This window comes from Colius striatus, chromosome 20, assembly GCF_028858725.1.
Source record: "Colius striatus isolate bColStr4 chromosome 20, bColStr4.1.hap1, whole genome shotgun sequence".
In the NCBI taxonomy this organism is placed as follows: domain Eukaryota; kingdom Metazoa; phylum Chordata; class Aves; order Coliiformes; family Coliidae; genus Colius; species Colius striatus.
The window spans coordinates 23,760-51,218 of NC_084778.1; the positions used below are offsets into that span (position 1 = coordinate 23,760).

The 27,459-nt window shown below is 43.0% G+C and overlaps 2 protein-coding genes across 4 annotated transcripts; both read right to left on the bottom strand.

Moving 5' to 3' along the window:
* Positions 1-1,388: 1,388 nt before the first annotated feature.
* Positions 1,389-10,694, bottom strand: TEKT1 (tektin 1). 2 transcript variants are annotated; one of them, XM_062012045.1, is made up of 8 exons: positions 10,644-10,694; positions 7,332-7,575; positions 5,448-5,613; positions 5,051-5,179; positions 4,483-4,626; positions 3,025-3,247; positions 2,233-2,429; positions 1,389-1,956 (listed from the first exon to the last, which is right to left on the bottom strand). In XM_062012045.1, exons 2-8 carry the CDS (start codon positions 7,519-7,521, stop codon positions 1,797-1,799), a joined length of 1,209 nt encoding a protein of 402 aa, XP_061868029.1. In that variant the 5' UTR covers positions 7,522-7,575; positions 10,644-10,694; the 3' UTR covers positions 1,389-1,796. The 2 variants fall into 2 exon arrangements, with proteins under 2 accessions (XP_061868029.1, XP_061868030.1); XM_062012046.1 differs by lacking the exon at positions 10,644-10,694 and adding an exon at positions 8,395-8,466.
* A 3,221-nt stretch (positions 10,695-13,915) lies between these two features.
* On the bottom strand, positions 13,916-24,442 carry SMTNL2 (smoothelin like 2). Of its 2 annotated transcripts, none has more exons than XM_062012043.1 (9): positions 23,961-24,442; positions 21,610-21,697; positions 20,630-20,869; positions 19,909-19,959; positions 18,280-18,355; positions 17,007-17,177; positions 16,238-16,355; positions 14,756-14,907; positions 13,916-14,051 (listed from the first exon to the last, which is right to left on the bottom strand). In XM_062012043.1, the coding sequence occupies exons 1-9, from the start codon at positions 24,363-24,365 to the stop codon at positions 13,925-13,927; spliced, it is 1,428 nt and encodes a 475-aa protein (XP_061868027.1). In that variant the 5' UTR covers positions 24,366-24,442; the 3' UTR covers positions 13,916-13,924. The 2 variants fall into 2 exon arrangements, with proteins under 2 accessions (XP_061868027.1, XP_061868028.1); XM_062012044.1 differs by lacking the exon at positions 13,916-14,051 and adding an exon at positions 14,058-14,376.
* Positions 24,443-27,459: the final 3,017 nt, after the last annotated feature.

Here is a 27,459-nt window from a genome sequence, read left to right on the forward strand (position 1 = left end):
CGCACGCGCAGCTCCGGGGCTGCAAGACCGCAACTGCCCACACGACGGCAGCACTGAGCGCCGCTTGTTGCTGGGGCGCCTGCAGCGCCCACCTTTCGCCACGAGATGGCGGCACCGGCTCTCGGTCATTAACGGGCGCTGTCGTATCGGCGCTTCGCCGCGGGATGCGGCGCCAGATGCTCGGACGATCCTTCCACCAAATGTGCGTGCCAAAAGACTAAAGTACGCTTATGTTATATGTGAAAAGATGAACGTTCAACACTTTTTGTGGGGTTATTCACCATAAGCGTACCTATTTATTTTTATGCCTTTACAGTTTATTTCATGGCCTTTCATTGCCATCTTGCGTCTATTTAGTGTTTCTGCAGTTGCTGCGGGGGTCATTTAGGGGTCTTTCTGATAGTCTTCCTCAGTTGTCCGCCAGATAAACTCGATTCTGCAGGCTTTGGCACACATGCTTCTTTTACTGTTCAAGTGGCTTCACCAGCCGGTTATCTGTCTCTCCTCCTTGCTTGTGGTCATCTCTGTGAAACAGCCTCATGCTCCTTTGCTATTTATGACTTCAGATTAAGCAAGAAAGAGTTATTTTGGAGAAGTATCTAAGGGACATTAGATTTACTACTTTGTTTTCCACAGTTTATTCTTCTACAGACAGAGCAGAGGGTTATTGTAAAAGTCAGTTTAAAACATTTGTTCATGGTATACACTCATTGAGCAGCTTCACTTCAATGGAAATAAGGAAAAATTGGAAAAGTAGCAGAGAGAACAAAAGTAGACATAGAATGGACTGGGAGGGGAGTGGGACATACTTGGATGGACTGGAAGACTCTGGGATGAACTAGGAGGGACCCAGACACACAAAAGGGTTGAAAAGGATAAAATATTGTGTTGAGTCACACGGGAATCGCCAGGAAAATGCAACGCACCTAAAAGGAAAGGAAAAAGAAAACCACAAAAGCAAGCATCGAGTTGCATCCTGACCCTTCCTGCCGGGGTGCTGAGCAGTGGTGCTGAGTGGGCCCCATCCTGCCAGGGTGATGAGCAGTGGTGCTGAACAGGCACCATCCTGCCTGGGTGCTGAGCGAAGAGACTAGGGGGGGACGGGGTTGGCTATTAGGGTTAGAGCTAAGGTTATGATTAGGATTGAGGTGTCCATGTATGTAGATGGGTGGGCGTGGCCCTCTGCTGCCCCTGCTTTCTATCCACCAGCTGTCAGAAAATCCGAGACACCCTAGTAAGTCCTGACTCCAGGCCATGGCCCCCTACAACCACAACATAACCTGCTCCCCTGGACTCCATGACAGATCTTCGCCAAGAACAAAGGACTAGAAACGCAGCCAGGAGTGCAAAGAAAATCTTGTTTATTTATTAACATGTATAAGCCCTAATCTGGTCTGTGGCTCCGTGCTTGTACGCTCACACTCGTCCCCTGGGACAACGTGGCAGTCCTTCCTGAAGCAGCACAGAGTGAAAATACAGCAAAAGGTAACAGGATAGACAGAGAGAAAAAAGGTGAGGGCTGTAGGCTAAGGAGCAGAGAAATAAAGACACAAGGAAAACAACAGTGACATGGAGAAATCAATGAAAACAAGATTAAAATTCCTGCAGGGGCATGGCAGAAGAAAAACAGAGTCAGGAAGCAGGACAAAAGGAAAGAGCGAGAAACTTACAAGCGAGAAACAAAACAGAGAAACAAACTGAATGAGATGAGTAAGACGGGCAGGAGGGAGAGAAAAACACACTTAAGTCAGAGAAATTGACAGGAGAAAAGAACGCTGGGCTACAGTATGATGGTTTCAGAAGATGTTAATATAAACAGACTCTCTCAGTTGCAGGCAAAGCACTTCATCAATGTACAATGTATTCTCCTTGACCTGGATCTCCTCCTCCAAGGAAAGTTGTCGGCGGCTCAGACCTTTCAGCTCTGTCTCAGCTTGTGCAAGCGCGTCCTTTAATCTAATGGGGAAAATAACAGAGAGACATTAGTTGTAAATGCATGAGTAGTGGTTTTCCATGTGCAATTAGAATTCTGAGCGAAGAAAAAAAAAGATGGAAGGGGATTCACAGAGAGACGGTATCTATGCAGCTTCCCTTAAAGTGTCTTGCCATTAAGGGAAATGCAATTCCTAACCTTTGATGCAGAATAGCTGGGACCCAATGTGACTCTGAGTCATTAAGTTAACCTAGTAATTTATACTGCGGATTTTCCCTTCTTTCATCTCTTCTACTTGCCTTTGAATATTTTTTGTAATGTCTTGAACTTCACTAAGCAGTCTGTATTGCACTGTGTCATTACACAATTCCACATTGGGACGATGGCTTCTTGCTTCCAAGCGGGTCTGAGCCACTTTAATAGGTCCTTCCTGATTGGCAATTGCTTTCTTTAAGGCTGCAATGTTCTTCTCCTGTGAGGCAGTCTCGTCCATCACCTTAACAAATCCAGTAGAAGGAAGTGCTTTACACTGTCTCTTACAACAAGTGAAATAATCATCGCCATCATCACCATCTTTAATAGTTATAGTAATAACAATCGCAGTAACACTTATGCTACAACATTACTTCATCAAAGGATATTTTACAACGGCCAGACTTTCCAAAGATTCTTTCGTTGGTCAGTAGGTGGCGCTGTTCTGAGTGAAAATTGAATGTAGCTCAGCAATTACTTTTTAATATTATCATTCAGTGATTAGGCCCTTAAATGACAACAGCGGAAATTCTATTGGAGGCTCTTGTAACTAAAAACCACAAGGGACATTGTGACTTTACCGATATCTACAGCGACACTTACATCAAGTGACTGATTCCAGAAACTCACTTCTGTAGTGGTGAGAAAAAACAAAAGAGCAGAGAGAAAAAAAAAGATCTAAGATGACTTTTATGGGAGAGAAAATAAATGTGGCAGGGGCTGCCGATATCGCAAAGATTAAATTCTTAAAACAAAGTAGCTCAAGATGCTAGATTGAGAAAACTAGTAGATTACTCAAGCCCACTGTTCCCACTTTTTGGCTGTTCCTTACTACTTACCATCGCAAGGAGTGTCTCTAGCTTGTGCTTGGCATCCTTGACTTCCTTCACTCTATTTCTAAATGCGATATTTACCACCTCACGTTGCTTGTGCATGTCATCTGCTGTCTGTGACAGGATGCTGTCAATCACAGCCCTCAGTGCCAAGGAATTGTTTCTCTGCTTGTCAGCTTTTTCAACATTTACATTTGAGAAATCTATCCAGTCTTCAGGGCTAACAAAACTGAAAGAGATTCAAAATAAAAGGTTATCAGCTGGCAGCATCAGGCCCTCTGTGATTTCATAAATCTATAATTCCTCTGCAAAAAAAAAAAAAAAAAAACCAAAAAACACAAGGTGGTAGTATTAACACCGCTTCCCAGCGAGTGCCAGTTGTGCTGGGAATTCCACAAAATAAAGACCTTCTATTGCAGCATTTCAGAATGAAGCAGAGATGAGTAGGATGGAAATGAATTTGCTAAAGTCACAGAGCAACTCCGTTATAACTTTCTTTCCCTGATAAAGGATTAAGTTGTAGAGGAAACACACATCAAACCAGTATTTCTTAGAACACCCTTCATTTAATTAAACTGTTATTACTAATACAATTCAGTTGTTACTGTCAATAGCAGGTAACTATTCACACGCAGTCCACCACTTGTAAGACAGTCACTTATAGTACCTGACTGGCGCAATAGCTGGGAAGCCAGCCCCCAGCTGTATTCCCAGAATTAGGGGATCATACTTGTGCTCCAGTGGCTTGCAGGGAGGTCTCTGGAAAGTTCCTCAGAGGGCTCCTTGTTTCATTGGGTGGATATATAAGGCTGTAATTGTCATTTACATATAGCAGCCAACACCACCGTAGGTGTGGTCTGAGTACAACCTGTTGTTGACGCACATTAATGTGCTAGAAGCAAGTCTCCTGGTGTTCCAAGTTTGTCAGTTCTCACACAGCCAACAACGTCCTTGGCACACCGTCTCACACACACTGCTTTCTCCACACGCTTCCTCTTTTCGGACCATTTTTCTGTGTTAGCTATTTCTCCGTCTAAAGCGCTCACACTAAATCACACAGAAGGGACTCAATTTGTCAGGTTGACTGAGTCAGAAACTGACTCTACACCTCACGTCTCCCAGCCCATCATTGTCCCCCCTAGGTGGCCCTGGGAGAGAAGATGAAGTTTGATTAGTAAATCTCTTCTGGTTTTAAGGTATACGTGTTTTTTTTTCCTTAGCTGAGAGCCTCAAAAACCGTCAATAAACTGCAGTTCAATGGGAATAGGATTATTGTATCTTATTTCACAGGCATATTACACAGATACTGAAGTGGTGGACAGAAGTATGGAAAACAATCTCTAACAGAAGAATGTCAGACATATAGTCTGTTTTACACAATATTACTTTCATCTTGATATTACTGGAACAGCTCGTGGCAGCTGCATAATTATCATATGCTAATTGAACTACATAACTACTTACTTTCCTTCTATTTTCACCGCATTATCAGCGTATCTGGTATCAGGAGCGTTGTTTGTCAAGCTAGTACAGTAATCATCAATCACCAAGGCTGTGAACTTGTCCTTCAGATCCATTTCCAGGCTGTATTTTGCAGAACGGTTTAGTCTAGGAGGAGAAACGATTGGACTCTAAGCCAAAGTGTAGGCCCACAGGTGTCCCTAAAGCGCAAGCCTTAGGTAATACAAATGCTGTTATGAATTCTTCATGTATGAACTGTCAGTTGCCAAGTGCCAAAATCAAGATCATTAAGTTGCCTCCACATAACTTAATGGTACAATTCTGGTTGGAATTAGAGGAATGGGACTGGATCATGAGAAGGCCAGGAACCACCTGCAAGTACTTGTTCTAACAAACCGAACTCCTCACCGTCACTGATTGATTGCTGTGAATCTGGGACTGACCTTCTGTAACTGCTTAGCACCAAAGGTAACTTTGGACCTGTGCTCAGCCTGACCCTACTGCTTCTCAGGATTATGGCCGTCCTACATTTCAGCTAATCAGTGTTCAGTTGCGCTTTTTGCCTCTGCACCTGATTTGCTCATTGGTTTGTTCCAACGTACGTCCAAGCAAAGAAATAACTCCTTGGAAGACTTCTGTTTCCTTCGTAAGTTCCCGTTCTACTTCGTCGTGCACCAAGTCAATCCCAATTCGCCTTTGCCTAATAAAAAGAGGAAAATACATCAACAATGTTGTTCAAACGCCTTCAGCTAACATAATATGAAGTCCAGCTTCCTAAAATGAAGGCTTTTCCTTGCCATGTGGGAGGTTTATCATGTATAGCCTCGGTTGTCCACCTCAATCAGACCATGACTCCACTGCAATGAGGCTGCCCTGCAGTTTGCAACCTTTTTATTATTTAAAGGTTAAAGGTTCGTTGCCTAGATGTTTCTGCTGTCCCCGAATACTTTTCTTCTTAGTCATCTCACCTGTTTAGGAGACATTTTTGGGCAACAACAAGTGGCTCTTTGCAGCTCTCCAAAGACTTCTCCAGCCTAGTCTTTAAAGTCAACAGTACCTCTGTCTCCTGAACAATTTCTTCACATTTGTTATTCAGTTCTTGCTTCCAGAATTTCATTTCTTCCAGTCTCTGTTCTGCAGAATGAAAATTGCAAGCGAGTATTAATATAAGCCTAACTTACACGCCAGAGCACCGTGGGCCAGGTCCTACATATGGCTAAAACCAGATCTATTCCATAGTGGAGTGCATGTATCGCTCGAGGCTGATGTGTGGAGACAGTTTTGCAACCTTCGGCCAGGAGGTTCGGCTGCAATAGCTTTCTGTCTGTTTTGCAGAAGTGATTTATTTTTTTATAACATAAAGAACCTGCCTCAAAATATTTTTAAAAGATTTTGAATTTTCAATGAGATCAGAGAGTACAGCGTTAGCATATATCCTATTCACTATTGCAGACTAATTAAAACCTTATCAATGGTTAAAAGCTTAGGCTATAGTGGCACTCTTTAATTTAGGATCGCCATTAATCATTAGGCTGTGTAAACCAGAACTACTTTGTATAAACAACACATGCCTTGCTAATGACTGTATCCTTGAAGAGGGGCTAGAGACTGATAAATATGTTGAAGAGTTCTTTTGTGAGGTGTGCTAGCTGTGATGGGTTTTTGCATAGCTGCTTTTTGCTCAGTAACAGGGAGAGGGGGCTGCACCAGTGGCCCCCATAAGGAGTTCTTGAAACTTCCCCTGGCTCCGAGTTGGACCCACCTCTGGCCACGTCCGGGCCAACCTGCTGCCTCTGCCATCGCTATTTAAGGAAGGAACTCTGCAGTAGAAGAAAGAATGGGAGAAGGTAGAGGTGACCATGCAGAGCCTGCAATCAGAGGAGGAAGGGAGGAGGAGTGCCGGACCAGACAGATCTCTGCAGCCCACGACAAGAAGGGAGCTGTGCCCCTGTGACCCACGGAGGGCAACGGTGGGACTGATGGTTGCCACCAGCTCCAAGAGGATGCCACAACAGGAGGGAAAGATTTTACCGGAGGGGCAGGAGATGGAGCACGGAGGTACCCATGGCACGGGCCACACTGGGGTGTCCATGGGCCACAGAGGAGACCCACATGGAAGACAGCGAGGAACCGCAGCCCTTGGGATGAACACATGTCGGGCCGGTCCGTGCGGGACTGTGGCACGTTAGGGACCCCATGCCAGAGCAGGCAATGACAAAGGAGTCCTCCTGCCCTGAGGTGAGACAAGCGGCAGGAGCCATCGGGGAAGGACTGACTGCATCCCCCCATTTCCTGCCCCCTGTGACCCTGAGAAGGGAGGGGGAGGTAAAAACATCGGGATCAGGGCTCTGGATGCCTGGGAAGAGGGGAGGAGTGGGGGAAGGAGATCTTAAAGGGACCGGTTGTACTCTTCATCATCACCCTACTCTGTTGTTTGCTGTTAGTTACGTTTTCAGTTGGTGACAGATTAAGTTTTGTTATCTTCCCAAGTCAAGTAGTCTTGTCTCTTTTGCCTGGGACTATTAAGTGATGAGTGATCCTTCCCTGTCCTTAGGGATTTCCAGAAGGCTCTCAGTTACCTCTTTCTTCCCCATCTCACCAGGAAGGGGAAGGAGCGTGCGAGCAGCTTCCCGTGTTCTTTGTGCCCGGCTGGGCCAAAACCATGGCATAGCTTTGTGGATTTAACCCCCGTACCCACCTTTTCCCAAACATGAAATAAATAAATAGCTCTGTGTGTAAGATTGAATACCAGACCCTGCATGTGGGATGACACCGTCTATTAATTTTCACGGTCCACCTTATATGTATAGGTCACGTAACAGACCTTGACATTTGCAGAACACATGGATTACCTATTTTCTTGTTGACGTCATTTTGTGTTTTCCGAGTCATCTTTTCTATTTCATCCATCAGCCTCTGACTCTCAATTATCGTGTGCTCTGACCTGGTTTTCTGAGACTCTGTACTGGCACACTGGATCTTGTTTGCAATATCCCATTGTGAGGGATGAAACTTGGGTGGAGCTTGCAACAGTCTGGCCATCGTTTTTTGGAAAGTTTCTGCATATAACGTAGGTCAGTTCTTGCAATTTGGAACCTGAAAACAGGAATAACATTATATTTGGCTGCAAAAGTGAGGAGAGTGCATAGGTCCGTGAGGGTAAGAAAAATTCTCTTCCCTTTTACATGCAAAATGACAGAGGTATGAACAGAAAAAGACTTCTTGCTCAAGGCTCCCCAAGACTTTGCTAAGGTCCAGGAGAGGGAGTTTGGAGTGGGAGAATGAAGAAATGGAAGAATTTGTGATTTGAAGCTAGGGGAGAGAGTAACAGGCTTGAAAGTGGAACTGAGAGGAAGAGACGGGCTGTCTGAGATAGGAGGGAGAAGAGAAAGAAAGCAGACTTGCAAGGAAGAAGAGAATTACTAAATGGACAATCACAGAATACTGAAAAAAAGTGAACAAATATAAAATGGAGAAGTAAACATGTTTTAAGAACATGGCTGGAGAGGATATGAACTCTAGGTTGCAAAAAAACCCAATGTTATGGTCATTAGGAAAAAAAACAAACCAAACCAAACCAAAAAACAGGACCTGAAAAGCTGAAGGAGGAAATACAGCAGTTAAACAAGCAAATGGAAAAGCCTAGGACGGGCTAAAGCAGAACAGTGAGCAAAGCATACTGGGTTACTAACCAAAAGCATCGGTTAATTGTAATGTGAAACCAATGTCCAAAATATATGCAAAGACACGGCAGTTTGATTATCAATTTTTCATATTCTTGCACTGTGCTTGTCTAGTGTTCCTAAGAGAAATCCTCACACCAAATGCACACAGCTGCTCCTCAGCGACACATAGTTTTGCCCAAACTCCAGAATGGGTACCCTTAAGACAATCCCCCTTCTCCCTCACACACACCTCTGTCTCAGCTGATACTGCTCCCAGCCTGGACTGCTCCCTAGTTCAAATGCTGGCTAAGTGCCACATCCTCAGTTCCACTTCACCGGGGTGTGGTTTGCTCCCAGCTGTCTTCCAGCCTCAATCTCCACAGCGGCAGCACAGCTTAATATTCTGGGAGCCTCGAACACCAGGGGAGGTAAACAAACCGGTTGCTATGGGAACAGTGACATTGCCTCCAGTAACCCTCTGCTATTGCATCGAGTGGAAGAAGCACAAGGTACACAAGCTTCCTTTCAGCGGTGCTTTCCTTCAGCGGTGCTTTCCTTTCATCACTTCCCAGTTAGGATCCATCCGGAAATAAAAAAAGTGTTCTCTGTTTGTTGAGACAGTTCCCACAGCTTCTAACAGTAATTTGTCAATGACTTATTTCAGGAATGCATAAAGAGTGGGGAAAAAAAATTAATGGCATGTTAAGTACCTAGCTCTCTAGGCTGTCAGTCATACAATATCTTTAAGGTGGCAACTATACTCTTTACTGGCACAAAAGAGATTGGGAACCAAACAGAAGGAGACAAAATGACCAATACAAAATGAAGGAGACAAAAGAGCACTACGTCAGATGGTAAAGTTGTGCCCCCTCCATATAGCCCTGACACAGTTTAGAACAGAGCAGTCTTTCCGAAGTTCCCAACAAGAGACAAGGAGATTGCAAAGGGAGAAAAAAAGCAACACTGATCAAAAGAAGTTCAGACAGTCAAAGACAGGAAAGTGGGAAGCAGCTGCAACTGCCGTCAGCAATTACAGTGCAGTGACAGTAAGAAAGCTGCTAATGATTTCAAACGGCAACTAAATTCTCTCAGTGATCATGAAAACTTGTAACCTTAGTGCCTCACACGACAGGTACCGTGTAAACAGAAAATCACACGTACTCCAAAGATGTTAAAAAAAGGGCTTCTGCTGAAGAAACAGTCTTACAAAAAATGTCGGTATTTCAGAGTTAGCCAAAGAAAAAATACAGACTTCAGAAGACAGAGTTGACATCAGAACTGAAGCAATTAGCCTGAGAGGAGAAGCACCTAGAGATTCAAGAAGCAGAGAATAGCGTGCAAGGCGAGGAAGGAAAATTAACAATATATGCTAACTGATGCAGGAGGATGAAAAGCTATGGTCACACACCGCCTGACGAGGCGGAACAGTGAACCAAACCAATTGCACAGACTGCTACTGAGACAGACTTGTAAATCAATTTATATGGTACTGCACACATGAGGTCTGCAGTGATTTGCATGAAAGGGCAATTTGTATGTTCTGCCCCTCATTGGTCCAGATATCCTTTTTTAAAACAAAACAAAACAGATTCTTACTATAACATGATAAAAACAGTTAGTTGAAAATAGTCTTTTTCGACATATGAACAGGTGAAGCAGGAATTGGAGTCACTTCAAAGTACTTAAGCATCTCCGAAATCAAAGTTAGTTGGAACAGAGGTTTTCTTTGGCCAGTACGAGCCACAGAATATATATCAGGCTTCATATTGCCTTCCAGAAAAATTTATTTTCTGTGCTCTCTGTAACATTCCTAGGCCTACAGAAATGAAAGAGGAAAGAAAAAATGGCTCATAATAAACCCATGTGCTAAGGTATCTCAACTGCAGTTGGGAACAACAAAAGTCGCGTTTCTGAAAACGTGTTTGGTTGCTCTGAAAGCCGAGGAGTCCCTGAGTGATGGTCTTCCAAGACAATTATTGTAATAACTGGGGGACTTCACGCAGCTTTGCTTTGCAAACCCGGTATCTGATGGGATAATCCTGACCCAACTTGTGAGCAACATCATCATAAGTTATATTAATTTGTATTTATTGTCATAGAAATCGGGAATAAACTTCTTAACACCAACGTAGCATCAAGAAGCACGCGCTCCTTTACTGCAGCGCTGGATTCACAGGGGATTGCTCGACCTAACGCGCGTCCTGTATGCTGGATTGGAACTATCACATTTACGTAGTTATTTTGCACGCAGCCTGGGTCTCTAGCGGGCTTCCGTGGGGGTCTTTGGTGCTCTCTGGTGGTCTCTTGTATTTGGTCAAGAGGTATCTTGCAGATTTCTTAAGTCCTTTATCTTGAGGTCCCTTACAACATTACCACCCCAAAATCTTTTCTGCATTACTAGCTTCTCCTAAAACATCATCTTCTTTTAAATTGTCAATATGACATTGACAACTAATCCTTTAATGTGACCAATACGTCATTAGAAAGGTTTATTGTTACCTCAGACGGTCTTCAGGGGTGAAATCATTGTAGACTTCCTCAGGTGTTCAACAGCGCGCTGTCTGTCCAGTGAGAGGTAAAATCAATTCAGCAATTAGGAAACCCCAGCAAGGCATGAAAAGAGAAAAACTTCTTAATTCCTGAAAACCTCTAGCAATTTACAAGGAAAGAAACTGACCTCGAGGCAGACCAGGGTCCACTGTCGGATGTAATGGCTCCACCGCGCCCCGCACCAGCACGGCCCAGCTCAGCTCTTTCTGCTGGCAGAACACCGGCAACGGCCACCTCCATCTCGCCAACGGTCACAGGCCCGTGCCACCAGCCCCACCCTCACCTGGGCCTTTCCTGCGTCTCCCTTCCCATGCAATATAGGAAAAGCACACTTACAGTGGGATGAAAAAGCTAATCCTCTTCAGTGCAGAAGTATCGGTAAGACATCACCAGCTCCCGTGCTGTGAAATGCTGCTCGCATCCCTTTCCAATGCCTTTGTAAAGGATTTTACTTTGAAAGTAGGATTGACTTGCCAATAAACCACCTTAGATAGTACTGAATTTTAGATACAGTGTAGAAATGTTAGAAAAGACAGGAAATGGTCCACCAGTGTAAAATATATACTATGCCAACTTCATATATTGTTCTCTTTATCACTCAAACTAAACACATTTACTGTCATATACACGCAGACTGCATTTTTTTAACTACAAATACTAAAAAATCCAGTAGGGAGCATACATTCCTTATTTTATTTTCAATTTAATCGTACTACCTAACACCAAATAGGCAAGGTCATTCATATATATCAGAACAGGCTTAATGCAGAACTCTAGGTTTTTCTAAAACTCTGTCATTGCACTATGTCCCTCATCTACTTACATGTGAACCACCAGCAGTTAAGATCAGCTTATGGTCTTCTAGTCCCCTGCAGTCAGTTTGATGGCAAGCACCAGGTACCTTTTCATCTCTCTGAAGCGGAAAGGCTGTAGAAAACTTTTACAGATTAGTTTCTGGGCAGCTATGAAAGCAAGCTACATCATAGAAAGGATGTAAACTCTTCCTGGTGAACTAGTAACCATTCTCCTGTCTAAAGCCTCCTTTATATAATTATTTGCTACTAGGTCAAGCATTCACCTTTGTCTTCAGCACTTGCGTCACATGGGAAAATCTTTCATTACCTGGGACAGTGAAGGGACATGATGTACAAAGCCAGTATTACCCCTCTTGTTGTGGCTACAATGGCACCTGCCTCTGCTAATCAATGAAGGTCTTCCTGCTGTCAGAACGTAAACACATCTATCACCTGTTGTGGTGGGGTGGCCTTTGACAGGATGCCAAAGTGTTTTAAGGTTTGTTTTGCACCTGGCACCCAGGCAAAGTTGAACCACCACACAGGTGCCAGCTGTGGACAGATTTCTCATGTGCTTACTCTGATCACCTGTCCAAAACACAAACATGGTCTGTTTATCCTCACACTGCATTTGGTGAAGCAACAGGTACAGGCTTACCACTCAGAAATTACGGTCATGCAAGACTAAGTTACAAAAATGATGACAGTGGCAGTCATGTGACAAATATGAACAGCCCACTGTCTACTTGAATGAAGGCTGCAAGATTAACAATACCAAGGATCCTGCTAGTTTGACCAAGCATATTTTGGATATCGATGTTAATGTATATATTCAAGTGTTTTTCAAACTGTTTCCATAGTGCCATAGCAACAGCCCAGCTACACTTTAAATAGAACTTGATGATCTAGATATTCAGCAATTAACTTACGCTTTACCTTTGTAAAATTTTGGTGTTCGCTTTTTTCCTGAGACTGATAACAAAATGGTTGCTTCATTCATGGTTTAAGTAAGCTTCACTAGAAAGAGTAGCTTAACTCAAGTCCTATTTAAAATGCCACTGAACTTCCGTACTTTTTTTAAACTCAAATTCAGAGTGCACAGCATCATGACTAGAACAAAAATCTTCCAAGCAAAAGCTCTAGGTTCTTTTCACTGATCTTACATTGTTTTCTGTGACTTCGTTCTAGAGAGAAGCAGTAAATCCAAAGAGCATTTGACATGTTTTATTATAAATGATCATCAATACAGAACAGTCATCTTTAAAAATATCTACAAAAAGCAAAAATGCGGGATTAAAAAAACATTCTCTAGCATGAGCAGAAGGCTCGTGGCTTTCAGTTTTTAATTTGTATGATCCTGTTCTTAGGGAAGAAATATTTTTAAAGGCTTCTTTTTTTAAAGTATGATTTTTTTTAAGTGGCTTAGTTTTTAATATTCACCGTGGAGTCAAAGTTCTATTATCAAAGAAGAAAACAGAAAGTGTGACACATGACCTTTTTACCCAGTAAATCTAGACTAATCCCATCGTATTGCAGTTTTAACGGTAATTTTACTGAGAATGAAAACTAGTCTAAGGCATTTAAAAATTCCTGTATCTTTTTCTGGGCATATTGCCTGTCCACCTCAGAGTCAGCACGAAGACTGAACAAGTCATAAGGATTTCATTCCTGTCTACACTGGAGAGTTGCTCTCCCTCAGAGTCTAGGTTAAAGTGCACTACGGTCTTGCTTCTATTGCCAGCTTCTCCTTTTCCTGTAAGCTAAATCCTGCAAACACACAATCTCGTACACATAACAGCCCTGGCTGTAGCTACTCTTCATGATCTAGAAATGAATCCAAGACCGCCGCAGAGGTTTTAGCAAGCCTCTAAGCAAATCACTTTAGATTTGACCATTACAGACAAACGCTGCTGTATAACACGGTAGTTATCTGTCGCCTGACTCAACACGTGAGAGGCCACGTTCTTTTTCTGCTTGTGCTAGGCTCAATAGAGACATGGATTTGAAGATGTTATCTTCTGGAGTTTTACCTACATTTTAAGAAGGAATACCTTCATAGCAATTACTTGTCACTGCATAAAACTGTGTCCCCAACCTAACAGAGAGCAGCAAATTAGCTTCCTGAGATCTTTAAACACAAGAATATTAAAAATCCAACCTACTGCTAGCACCAAAATGATAGCATTTGTCTTTCCCTGTGTTTTGGTTTGTTTGGTTTCATTTTTTTTCCAAACATATTTCTGTATACTGATATGCTCACATGATCAACCCTTTGGGGCACTGCTCAGCAACACTCTAGCCAGTCAGCCATGCAGCTGAATGTGAACAAAGGGACAGTAAAAAGCAAGAAATAACACTGCGTTCCATTTGCAAAATGTCACTCTTCTCATCAGCATTTTATACTTGACCCTTCCGGCTGGAGAGTTGCCGATGGCTTTATTCAAAGTGTCGCAGATGATTGTATAGAGACTGGACATAGGTGAAGACACACATGGGATCTGGCTTGTAACCCATCGCCATCATGTCATCCACTTCTATCAGACGATCACAGTGAGCCATTTTCCTGTAGTAATAATAAACCAGACGCGACAAATCAAGAGCTAAATCTAAGTCTGTAACTGCTTCAAAGATTCATTTGCTGCTTCGATTGGAGGTAATTGACTCGCTCCCTGCCATTCAAGGGTCACTTTTTTTTTCTCTCTAGAGAGGCTAGGTGGATATATTAATATGCCTCAAATTCAAATCAAGTATCAAGCAGGTGGGATTGGCTAAGAAACTAAAAGTCACAGGTCCGGTTTCCATGGTCTGCCAGTAAACACTGGATGCCTTGGGGTCTATGAAGTGAAATTTCTTTTTTATATCATTTGTATCAGCAAATTCTTTGCAACCTATTAAAAAAAAAAAAAAAGACACAGAGAGAAGTAGGGTTTTTTTCCTCTTCTGTCCAAGCATAATTCATGAGACTGATTTCTCACATTTACTGTGTTAGTAAACAGATTTCAATTACTGCTCGAAAACTGAGAGACACCTGAATATATGACTCCAGTGAATTGTCTTTATTCTGTGCCTGGTAAAACCACCTCTGATTTTAGGCTGACGAGTCTCTTTTAGGCATTCTCTATGCAGAGTTTTATTACCTTTTTTGGCATGATGCATGTAAACTAGAGATATAGGATTTACAAGAAGAATGATTCAACCCCTCACTGCTGCCCAGCCACATTAGACCTGAACTGACAGCACTTCACAGAGATCAAATGCAATACTCACTCGGCTGTGGTGAAGGCCAGCTCAAAGTTCTGCTTGCGATTTGCTGGGTCAAGCTTACTATAATCAAAAGCTTCAGGAAAGAAAGAATGCACAAGAGCACAGAATGCCATCCCATCATTCCAGCTTGAGGAGAAGTTCTGGAGATCAATGTGCTGTCATGATTAAAAAAATACAAGTTAATGCAGCATAGGAGAAGAGGGAAGAGCAGCTACTTTTCCTTGCTGCAGTTTTCTGTCTCCCAGCAACCAAAGCAACAAAGCACAGAATCTATGGTTTTATTCCCCTTTTTTTTGGATCTCCATCACATTATTTGCATTCTGAGGGGGGGGGAAAAAAAAAAAAGTATGCTGAGCAATGAAAGCCTTTTGCCTGAAATTTAAAGCAGACACACCATCAAGGTCCCTGATCCAATGCCCTCTGAAAACACAGAGAAGATATCTTGTCAACATCTGTGAGCTCTGGAGCCGACCCGATGCATCAGGTCAGTATCTGCTTATCCCTGTGAAGTATTTGTAATTAGACGGTTCATTTTGTGGCCGTGAGCAACACTAGGCTAAGGACCACACTCGCTTGCTTGCTCTGCTTTTCAAGTAAGGTCCAGTTCAGCGCCTTACTTTGGTGTCTTCAGTAGCTAGAAACATAAGAAAAATTACACCTACTGCAAAATGTGACTTTTAGAACGAATGCTTATGGTTATTTTCAGCTGCCACAGTGAAAAGAAACATCTTCAGGCTCTTGTCTCACACTGCTTTCGCATCATACAACATTCAAGCCCTGGCTTTTCAGGTAAGCAGCTAACAGTAATTTTCACCAGTTCTCCTTACATATACTATCAATTTACAGTTCAGCTACAATAGAACACATTTTACATTACCATTGAAAAACATTTTACAGAAGAAAGGGAGGAACAAAAAAATCTAGGGGAAAAAAAGAAAATACCTGAATCCAAGAAATTGCTTTGTCAGTTGCAGTTTATGGCCAGGTAAAATCACTAAAATCTCAGCTGATGAATTCTTTTAGCTACACTGATGTTACATCACAGAAATTAGATCACTAACTCCATGTGATTCAGCTACCACCATTTAGTATGGATTCACTTGCCTAATACCAGTATTTTTGTATTTTGGTCTGCTGTATACCAAAAGAACCACAGTCTCCACATACTGGCAAAATGTTGTTCACATATTTCCCTGTATAATGAGAATGCCAAAAAATAACATCCTGCTACAAAGAAAAAAAAAAAAAAAAATGTGTGAAGTTTATATCCATAGGTACAGAGATGTAGGCTTTCAAATACTAACGCATTGCTTCGATAGACATACAGGTCTCGTTTATGCAGTCACTGATTTGACCCATGCAAACCTAGATGACCTTGATGAAGTTAACTCGTTGTCTAGCATGTTTTACGATCACTTTTTGAGTACACTCTTTTGGCAAATGTTCCTGAAAAAGAGAGAGCTGAAAGTGCTAGCACGTCTTCACCTTGTATCCTACGGTTTTTGAGCGACACCAGTCTAACAGAATTTGTTTAATGCTGCTAGCGCTGGCAACCCCGAAACTCTGCGACCTCTTCAGCTTAGCTCTGGATTCACCTTTTCCTCTGAAAAATTAACAGAAAGCAGATTAACTTACATTCTATAAAATCTTAAACCTACTTGTCAGCAACATCTATGCAACCTTGCTGAGGTCAGCCCCTGTCCAGGTGATATTTGAGAAACACTGATAAAGGTTCAACTTTTTTGGTCCTTCAAGATAAATTCATTTTTATTTCTCTACCACCAGGATTCCAAGCTCTCTTCTATTTAAATTATACCCCCAACATGGTGCATAAAGAACAGTCCACGCTTCTGGTCCTTAAAGACCGGCAATATAAAGTCACTATATTGCCAGTCTCTTATAATGACGGAGAACACCTGCTTCTGCAGGGCAGCTGGACTAGATGATCTCTACAGATCCCTTCCAACCCCTACATTTGATGATTCTATGATTCTAAGGCAGCTTTCACAGCAGTTTTTCCTGATAAAAGGCATCTACTGCTTCAGCTGAACAACTCCAAAGCCAGAGGAATCTGTAGCTGTGCATTTCCAGAGCTCTGCATGTGAAGTCAGTGAAACTATATGAGAACTCATACTGACCCTTAACTCAAAATCCTACACTGAGGTCCTCTCATCCAACCGTCCGCTGCTGGTAATAATTGGCAAATTAATTTCCCATTAACAAACCCATTCCAGAGACAACGGGTGTGACGTACTTTCCACCATCGTGTTCAAATTTCTCAAAGAGTGCTTTCCTGGCCTGTGTTCCTGTGATGCGTGGGAGCGTCTGAGATCGCACCAATTCTCGCCTCTTTTCAGCTTGACGAGGTACAGTGGGAGGAGAGGAGTGAGAGCCCGGAGTTGCATCACAGTAACTGTCAGTGGCACTGCAAAAAACCAAAACATTAAAAGTATGCAGTTAAACAAAAAACAAAATAAAATAAAACAAACAAACAAAAAAATCCCAAACAAAACCCAACTCTGCAGTGATCGAAATCAGGAGAAAGGGTCCAAACGTTGCCTAGTCTAAAACTCAAAAAACAGCCATTTCAATAGGATCTGAATTAATCAAAAGCAATTTAAGTAAAAGTCAAAGTTTTTTTGACACACAATAGTAGATCAAGAAATATAGCGTTCTATTTTATGTTTCTTTGAGGAATAGAGCATTTCATCAGCATAAATAAAGCAACCCACATGTGGCATTTGAAAATATTCCCTATGACAGAGGAGGAGAAACTGAGGCAAAAAGCAATGACATAGGTATCACACATTAATTTCTGGTACAGATGGAGATCGGATCTGATAGGAAATGCTCTAGGGTTCTAAGTGCACCACGAATCAGATATTGAACCGTTGATGCTGTAACTAACTCAGAAGACACATAATACCAAATTCGGGACACTTTTCAAGGCAGATGCAAGAGATTTAAACTGCCTGCCCTCCCATTTTTCTTGACGGGTATTTTGTGTGCAGAGGATGCCTGGATATACCAGGACTAATTGTGATGCCATGTAATCCTATACTAAGCGACTACAACTCTGAGTTAAACGAGAATGTGTAGTAGTCTTCAGTCCCCAGCAAAGCATTTATCTACAAACTAAACTCCAGGCTAGTCAAACTAAGGATATTTGACAGCAGTCATACGTTGCTTTCCAAAAATAAGCCAAAAATACCAATTTCAACACATTTTTAGGAGTGTTTTCAAAGGGCCTGACAACTTGCTCCTAACAAAAATTCACCACCAGCACTAAGTTTTCCTGACTAATAGTGCGATAATGCCGAAATCCATGATTAGGTTAGCATTAAACTGCTCTGCGAAAGACTTTTATCCTTTCCCGGCTCTGTTCCACTTAGCCAAGCTCACAATCTGTAACAGGCTTAAAATATAGCATCTGGAACTCACTCACTCACTCCAAGTCAGCTGAACACCTGTCCCTTGAGACTATACTGATCACAATGGCCTAACAAAATGTCAAGAAAAATGCCCACCTTTCATTGATTTTGGTTCCGCTACTTGTCCTGTAGCTCACAGTTGAGACAGACTTAGTGACAGAAGTGGCATTCTCTGTACAAAAGCAAGAAAAACAAGATGCATCAGGGCAGAAACTTCTTCAATATCCCTTCCTCATACATTGTCAAATCACTTCCTGATAGATAGCCACACAGTGGTTTTTACTCACTGCAGTAAAAAGCTCCAGGCCTCTATCTAACTTCCAGTATGAGCTAACAAGCTCATACTGTGGAGGGATTTTTCCCAGGGGTCCAATCCCTCCACAACATTGTTGCACTGCAGCAAGGACAGTGTAAAAACACCAGAAAGAGCTGCAAGAGGGTGCCTTTGATAGAACTGTATTGAGAAGGCTGGATCATTTCAGGCCCTTGTGCAGATCTCGGAGGAGGACACACTGCCCTGGACGTTTCAGTGAAAGGAAGAAATGGTGCTACAGCTCAGCTTGGAACAGTCATTCTGGCAGAAGTAAGGAGTCCTGGAAAGTCTGCTGTAAATTAAATTACCTTGTTTCCACCAGGAAACATTTTAGTTTGTTAAGTAGAACAGATTGCAAAGATTGTAAAGTTGGTTTTAGGCCACCTTTGCATTTCCTTCCTCCCACCCCTGAGATTCTACCTTTTGCACTTTGCCTCTTGGAGACCAGTTCTGGACTCCAGCTATGCTCTATAAAGACAAAACCACAGAGTGGCTTGTCCAGTTGAAACATCCTAAAGCCAAAACCTGTTGTGTAAGCCAACAAATCCCTTATTATTTATCCTTCTATACACAAAGACTGGCATTTTAGAAGTTATCCAACTTCATTACTGTCCTAATAACTCTCTGAAAATGCTGAACTCTCCCTACTGCTTATAGAAGGGATCTAGATCAACTAGGCTTCTCACGTGAAACATCCTGGTAAATGTCAGAATACAAATCTGGGATGACAGACTATTGCCAGATATTTGAACAAATCTCAGAGGTTTTAGGCTGTGGAAGAGTGTGGTCCCTATTCTGAATGAGCTACATCTTTGCTAAACTGACATTTGAGATCACTGTGAAATGCGAGCACATCGTGTCGACAGTAGCAGCTTGATGACATCAATCAGCAGTACTTTCGGATAGAGCTCAATTCATCTGCTTCAACTGAAATTGAAAATCCTTAAGGCATTTTGTCTTTTGACAGATTCATATATGAAGGAGACTATTTACTGCTATTCTGCTCGCAAGAATTTGCTTCACAATCCATAGAGTGGGCCTACCACTTTCCAACTGCCATTACCTCGCATTCAGTCAAAGCTTTCACTTGGTCAGCTGAAATCTCCACTGCTGAAACTATCTGTTCTGCCACACTTTTCTGGCAGCTATTGTTTCCACTGCAGAGATTGCCTAACAGTACGCTGTGAAAATAAGGATAAACATCTGATTGATAATCAAAAAGTGGAATCAAAGTGGAACAAGTCTCCATTGGACCTGGGAAACTGATTCTCCATGCAGTCTTGTTAGCAATTTTAATACTACCATGTACCTACTACCCAGAACAACATGCTCAGATCTGAATGCCCCAGACATGGTGCGTAGAGTTCCTCTCAATTTGTGTCATGTAAGGACACATTGCTAAGAACACTCACCTCCAGTGGCACACAAACTCGTTCTCACCTTACTTGAATTCCAGGTATTCACTGAAACAGCAGGAAAAAAAAGACAAAGGAAGGCTTTACTGCATTCTTAGCTTTAGTAAATTAAAAGTTGAAAGAATAATCTGAAAAGAATTCTTATCTCTTGTTGGCAATTCCATCTGGTCTCTCTCTGTAATTTCTGACCCGTATATATAGTCTGATCTCTAAGTGTCACTATCACTAAACGAGTATGAAATACAGCTCAATATGACTGAAAAGAGATTTCTTTCTTCCTTTTTTTTTTTCCAACCTCTGTTTAGATATAAGTAAGATTCTGCAGTCACTCCAAATTGTGCATATGTGTCAGTCTGCTGTCAGTCATTCTTCCCTCCCAATGACTCCTGAACCCATTAGCCAAATATCTCCCTAACTTCTCAAGGGGCCTTAAGTCTCAAAGTACCAAAAACTCCTGTAAATTTCATTAAAATAGCTGGCAACATCGAAGAGACATTTATTCAGTAACTGTGCAAGAAGATAGACCGCTTATTAGTTGTCAAAAATTCTCAGCAGATATGACCCGCAAGATTCCAAACTGGTGTCTCACCACAGAATATGTAGCTGTAGAAGTGAGGTTTCATAACTATCACTAGCTCACAGGACCAGCCCCTTAGCACTAGCTTCTCAAAGACATGGGGGACAGCTTCAGCAAACGACTTGGTTTTGTCACCTTTACCTGACTGGTTGGAAGTTTTTACGGCCATTGCATTTTTACTCTTGCTTAGTTCCAGCAGGCCAGAAGACACATTAGTATTTCCTGTTGAACAGATAGTCTCTCCTGTAAACTTCTCTGATATCCTGGTTACTGCAGTAACGGGAAAGTGCGGCATCTGTAAGGCGACTGCAGGGGCATGGGCTTCAGTGGAAGACTCTGATGCGTGAAAAGAGGTCAGTTCATGGGAGACTTTGGCCTGACCTAGCAAATAAAAAGAAAAGCAGAGAGGAAGTAACTTTTTTTGCAATTTGTAACAAAGTTACAAACCAATTTCCAAGAAACAACTTTATTTTACGAGTCTTTGGAATGATTACACTGAGTTCTTCCTATAGGACATAATACAATTTACAGCATGCTGCAGAAACAGCTCTAGGGTAAGTGATCCTTGTAGCGATAACACTTGTCCTTCACGAATCTCAGCAAGAGCAACTTTTCCAAATCACTAATCCGCTTGCAGTTGTGTTTAGGAAGCGGCCCCTTCCCTCAATCTCCTGCTGTAGGTTAGAAGTCAGCACTCCAGAAGCCAGTATCTTTTTTTGTTTGTTTTTTATTGTGGTTTTATGAAATGCTGGGTGCCTCGGTTTCTCTAAAATGGAGATAATAAGTCAGTCTTGAAGGAGGTAGGTAATCTGCAAAATGTTATGGGATGCAAGGCCGCAATGGCACCCAGAATAGCAGGCCTTATTTATCACTAGTGCTCCAAGATAATGTGACAGTAATAATAATAGCCTCTACCTTATCGAACACCTTAGGGCATGCTCTAACAATAAAGTTAAACTCCAAATTAGGAAATAAAGTTAAATGGTACTAGAGCCACACTACAATACCCATGCTGAAATCATAGTGAATTCTAATGCTTCCAGAATGTGAAAGCTCCTCTGTGACTATCGGGATCACCTATTTAACAAGTAGTGCTACTTCATTTCATGCCTTATTCCTACCTGTTGAAGACTGATGCCCATTTTCAATGATGGAAGAACTACAAACTCTTCTGAATTCAGGTTTGTGGTGGTCATCGAGGTCTACACTCTGTCAGAACGGACAACAGACATGACAGCTAAATTTCAAACAGCAGCAAAAGTTAGAAAACTATCCAAAAACATCTGCTGAGAACTGGTCTAGCTCGTGCTAGTGACCACAACGCAAGAAGGTAATAATTATCTAACCCCAAGAGACAAATCTGCAAACTGAGCACTGGCAATGAAGAACTTGTATCAGCCTTGACACATTTGTCTTCACAGACCCCATGCACCTCTGCTGCACTCCACTACAGTGCAGCAATCTCGGCTCTGCTGATGTCTGTGGGGTCTCTCACATTTAGAGACTTTATTACAGGTCTTGAGACGAGCTCACATCAAACAAAGCACAGGCCCAAGAAAGGTGATGAGCCCTCTTGCAAAGCTAGTCTGCAAACTTTTTTACAACACACCATCAGAACTTCTTTAAAATTATTTTCATCTCTCCTGATAATCAAAAACATGTTTCATTTTTATACAACCTGTATCCCCACAAAAAATGCTTGCATAGGCACACATGGTATTACTTAGTGGATTTGTGTCACTGTATCCAGATCTCTTACTTTGTGAAAATAAAAGAATTTTGAAACTTTTCTTTTTGTCAAGAAGGTGGTACTACGCATGAGTAAGCTTGGCTATCTCTAGCTGCCACAGTTAAGCACACCAAATATCAATTACACAAACTACGCAGAATCAGGGCCTCAGAACTTTTATTGCTGTACATAGTGTCACTGAGATCTTAGTCAACAATTATTTCCCATATACAGAACTAAAATGTAGAGCACAGCTAATGCAGCTCCCTAGAGCCTGCAGCAAACAGTTAGAACCATTTAGCTATTCGTGTCAGCCGTTATTACCCAAACCAGTCAAATGCCTGAGCAGACTGCAAAGATGAATCTACAAGATGGAGGTGTGGTGGTGAGCAAAACAATCAAATGCGGTGGTCTTCACAAAAACTGTATAGCATCCTACACACCAAACTGGCTTCTTAATGCAGTGTCCAGTACTGCATTAATTTGTTTTATGCAAATCTGGTTACCACCTTTTGGCTAACAGTGCTGGGAAGAAACCAATAACAGGCTGGAGAAGGTGGAAGGTCCATGTGCTGATTAACACACTGGAAGGATCTGAGGTCATATTCTACCATGCATTTAGTAGCGCAAGACAAGTTTTGTTATGTGGGGAAAAGGCAGCAGTTTACACCAACCGTTGGAAAAATGCATCAAGCAACAGCTCTACCTTTTCACTTGCCCAGCTATGGGAAGCCCTATGCTCCCATTCTTAAATCAGTAGGAATAAAAAGGGATGGAATGCAATACAGACTCTTTGCTCATTCCCACCAACTTAACTTTGAATTTAAATTCTAAGCTTTTATTTTCCATCCCAAAAGTCTGGATAGAACACAGACCAGCTTTCGATGCTCCAACAGTCTTAAAGACCCCTTAAGATGTGGCTTAATCGAGATTACATGAAACAGGCTGTCATCTGTGAAAGTGAAGTCTGTAGTATTGCAGTTTTATGTGACTGAATTGCGATGTATTGTACTGTTGCCACCTACTTGGGTCTAGGACTGTCTGTACATGAGCTCTCAACCCTTTCCATAGAGCCAGAGACATAGAAAAACTATTACACAAAATGTCTCGGTGCCAGATGAGCTTCCCACTTACTGGGGTTTCCGTGCACTGAGTTACGTGGCTCCACTATGCTGCGGTAAGTTTTATTGCTGGGAGAAATGAATGTGTTTGTACTAGCTTTGGTCACAGAGACCATGACAGCTTGTGTGAGGCCCACTTCACGGGAACGAGCTGCAGCAGCATGGGACAATGGTTGTGTAGCAAAACTGCCTCACTGCAGGATGCTAAGTCACTATCTTAGGAAAACATGTCTGCTATATGCTGAGCTGTTCTCCTTTGTAAGTTTGCCAACTGGCAAACAGCATTGTTGGTACTCAGATTCCCCTGAATCAAGTCCAGAAAAGATACATAGATATTCACATACGTATGCACACTGATAGTTGAGACTGCCTCAGCTTCTCTTCTTACCTCAAACCACATCGAGCTGACTGACTAGAGCTAATACTCTGAGATCCCAGTTTGGCCAAGCTGTGTTATAATCAGCCAGTACCAGGGCCATGACCATTTCTCAGATCACCTCTCAAAAACCCATTGACTCTGCAGCACAAAAGTGGAGGCCTGCATCCCTAAATGCTCCCTTGTGCCAGCACAAGTCACCCTCTTGCCCCTCCCGCCGTCTCCCTGGCCGTGGCCACCACTTACCTGGCTCCGGCCAGTAACCGATAGCTTGGCAAGGCTAGAATACTTGCCGCCGGCCGAACTCTGCCCCGGCGAGCCGGGCCGCACGGCTGAGGGGCTCCCTGCCGCCTCGTCTGCCCACTCCTGTGGCAGCCCGGCCGACCGGCCGAGGGCCTCCACCTGCCGAGACAACCGCTCCAGCTGTGCCCGCAGGCGACGGTTCTCCAGCTGCAGCTCCGAGACGGTGTGTGCCAGAGGGCTGGCGAGGCGCAGGACCTCCTCCACCTGCCGGCCTACGCCTTGCTTGAACACCTGCATGTCCACCTGGATCTCCCGAACAGCACCCCGCAGCGTGTCCTCGTAGCGCCCCAGGGCCTCGCAGACTGTCTGCGCCTCCCGGCTGCTCAGATCCTCGACCTCGCCGGCCATGGTGTCCGCGGACCGCGCGTCGCAGCCGGGGAGGCGGACGGCTCGGGAGCCGCTAGCGCCGGACGCGGCCGTCTCCCCTCCCGCCTAAGCCCTGCCCCTGCCGGCCCCCGCTGCGGCCGAGCCGCCCCCTCCTCTCACGGTGCGAAGAAAGCGCCTCGGAGAGCCCGCGCCGCGTCCGGCGGGGGGCGCTTCGGCAGCGCCGCGCAGCCGCGAAACACCGAACGAACTTACGAGGGAGCCGAGCGGCTCAGCCCTTTCCCCTTCAAACAGAGAGATGTGATTTCAAGAGGCAACGGTGGAAGAGGGAGGGAGAAGGGGCGGGGGCACTGGATTATTCACAGCTGCTCTTGGGTGTGGAGGCCTGAGAGGCGTGGGGCCGCGGCGGCAGAACACTACAGAAATAATCCCTGCGGCTCTGTGTCAGAACCCTCTAGGAGTAAAGCAGGACGAATATGCACACTGAAACTTAAAGCTTTTTGCATTTCATGCTCCTCCATGGGTATAATGTGTGTGTGTATGCACACACGTATGTAAATTTATCTAAGTTACTGATAAATACCAAATTATCTCTTCCTTTTTCCAGTACCACCTTTGCCTTTTCTTTGTGCTCCTTTTCTCTAACTCTAAGCTCTTCTGTGGGATCTATTTTACAGTGTTGAAACACTGGTGTAGGAAAATGCCAATGTCTTACAAGATACTGACTGCATTCTTACAGAAAGGTGACATCATTTGACAGTTGTCAACAGTTGCTCTCTTAACACAAAGCCACAAATAGCTGAGCCCGTAAAGGGAGAAGAGGCAGCGAAAGTTGGAGAAATTCTACCTAGACTTTTAAGCCTACCTCCAGGTTGCAAAGCATTTAAGACCATACGTGTGAAACCCTGAAGCATTAAGAAGAGATGTCAATTATCACTTGCTCATAGGTAATTTCTTAACATATACTACCTTATCTAACAATAATATCTATATATATATGTGTGTGTGATTGAATATTGAAGTTGACAGTTTTAATCAAATAAGAAGAAAATAACATTATTTGGCTGTTTCCAGACTCAGCAACCACAGAATAACCCTAAACTGCCTCTCATTCGTGAGACAATTTACATTCTAGATTAGGATACCAACAATTCAGCTATTTCCTCATCTCACAGCAAATTTAAGTACAGCTTTTTGCTCTGTCTGTCTCTCTGGCCTGCCACAAATGAGGAACTGGCTTTGTATTTCAGTCCTTAAAAGCCACACCCACCTGTTTCCATTTGTAATTTCTTTTTGAGCTCTTGCAGCTGAACACAGCATGGGAATATATGCCTCCAAAAGCCTCTCAAAACACAGACATTATTGTAAGTAAACACCATAAGTGAAGTCCAAACCAAAGGTGGACAGACAACACTCAGATTCTCGGAGCTTAACTTTACCTATGAGATTTCTGATGCCCAAATCACACTAAGAATTTAGTGTTCAACCGTCCTTCCTTCTCTCTGTCTCAGTATCTCACATACTTTTTCTTTAAAAAATCCTATCAGGAAACAAGGTTTAAAATATAAGCAATTAAGGACCTCTTTTCAGGTCCTGGTCAAAGCTCAAAGACCAATGGGTGGCTTCTTTTTGTTCAGGGGGTCTTAATAGCTCCCCGAGCACTTGGGTTTCCCACTTTTCGGAATCAATCAGGAGAACTAGAATGAAAGTAAACTTGTTCTTGAACACGAACATGCCACTTCATTCAAACTCTGCTTTCCTCCACTTCTCCAACCGAGACATCTTGATATTTGTCTAGCTCTCTTCTGCCAGTAAGAAAAAGGTCTCAGTTATTATGTCTTCTGACATGATTTAGAACCTTGAAGAATAGACAGTTTCAGCTAAATTAGTCAGTAACATGGGTTGGCTGGACATCATGGAGAGGACGAACAAATAATATTAAAAATGTGCTGTGGTTACTTTCGGGATTTCTAGGATGTCGCAAATGAAGTTATTGTGGGAAGGCATGTGGGAAACCTAGACAAGGACTATAAAATCTCCCAACTCCTATTTGGAAAAATTTCCCAGCAACAGAACAGGAAACATCCAGGAAAACCAGACTTAATGATAACCCTGACAATATTCTGTTAGCAATTGCCCAATTACAACCTACAGTAATACAACAGTGTGAACAATTTCCGTAGTGATATCACACAGTTTTTATAAGAGCCTTACAGCTTGAGTTTGTCTCAGCAGTAACAGAGCACATGCCCAGGGCATGTGGCTGCAGGTATAAGTGCAATCACATATATCCACCAGCAGCAAAAAGTGCAGCCGTTCCCCAATTTTTGCAAGGTCTTTCAGTTCCTTTGGCCTCGTTCACTAACCACAAGAAGGACTGTCTCTGTTTTACACTTCAGACTGCCAAAGCTTGTAAAGGGTAACATTTAAGAGATGGCAGTCGCTGCCATGGCTACAAACTTTGTTTTCTCAATATTAATCTCAGATAACAGAGGCCCACTCATCCTCTCCTCAGCAAATCACTATCCGATCGTGTATCTGACAGCATTCCATGGGCAGTTCCAATTCTTTCCAGATCAGAGTTCTAGCTTTTCATGGCAGAAGGCAACCTGATACTGTGGCCTAGCTCCAGCTTACACAGGGCTGCCAGCCAAGGGGAAGACCTTAGTGATTTTTTTTGTCAGCACCTGTCTCAAAGCACTTTGTTACAGAAGAAGTGGAAAAAAAAAATCAATGGTCACTTTACAAAAAACACACATCCTTAATGACATTGCCTCCTTAGCACCTGCTTCATCATAAACAGCGTCTTATAATGTGTCTTATTATTAGCCATTATTTTCCACAGCGCTCAGATTACCCAGTCTGGGTGCCAAAGGTAACACCACTAGAACTTCTGAGACCAGGTCAGAAGTGGGCAAAAGGGAGAAGTAAACATGAGTCTTACAGGGCTCTGTTACATGCTGAGAGTGACACAGGCCAAGTGTCTCAGGAGCAAATTTCTGTGACAAAACATAAAATCTTACTACTGTAGTAACTGACCTTTGGATTTTGCATTTGAAAGGAGCATGCTTGCCCACATATCAGGGCTGCATGCGTCCACAAAGGCAAGCTTCCCCTA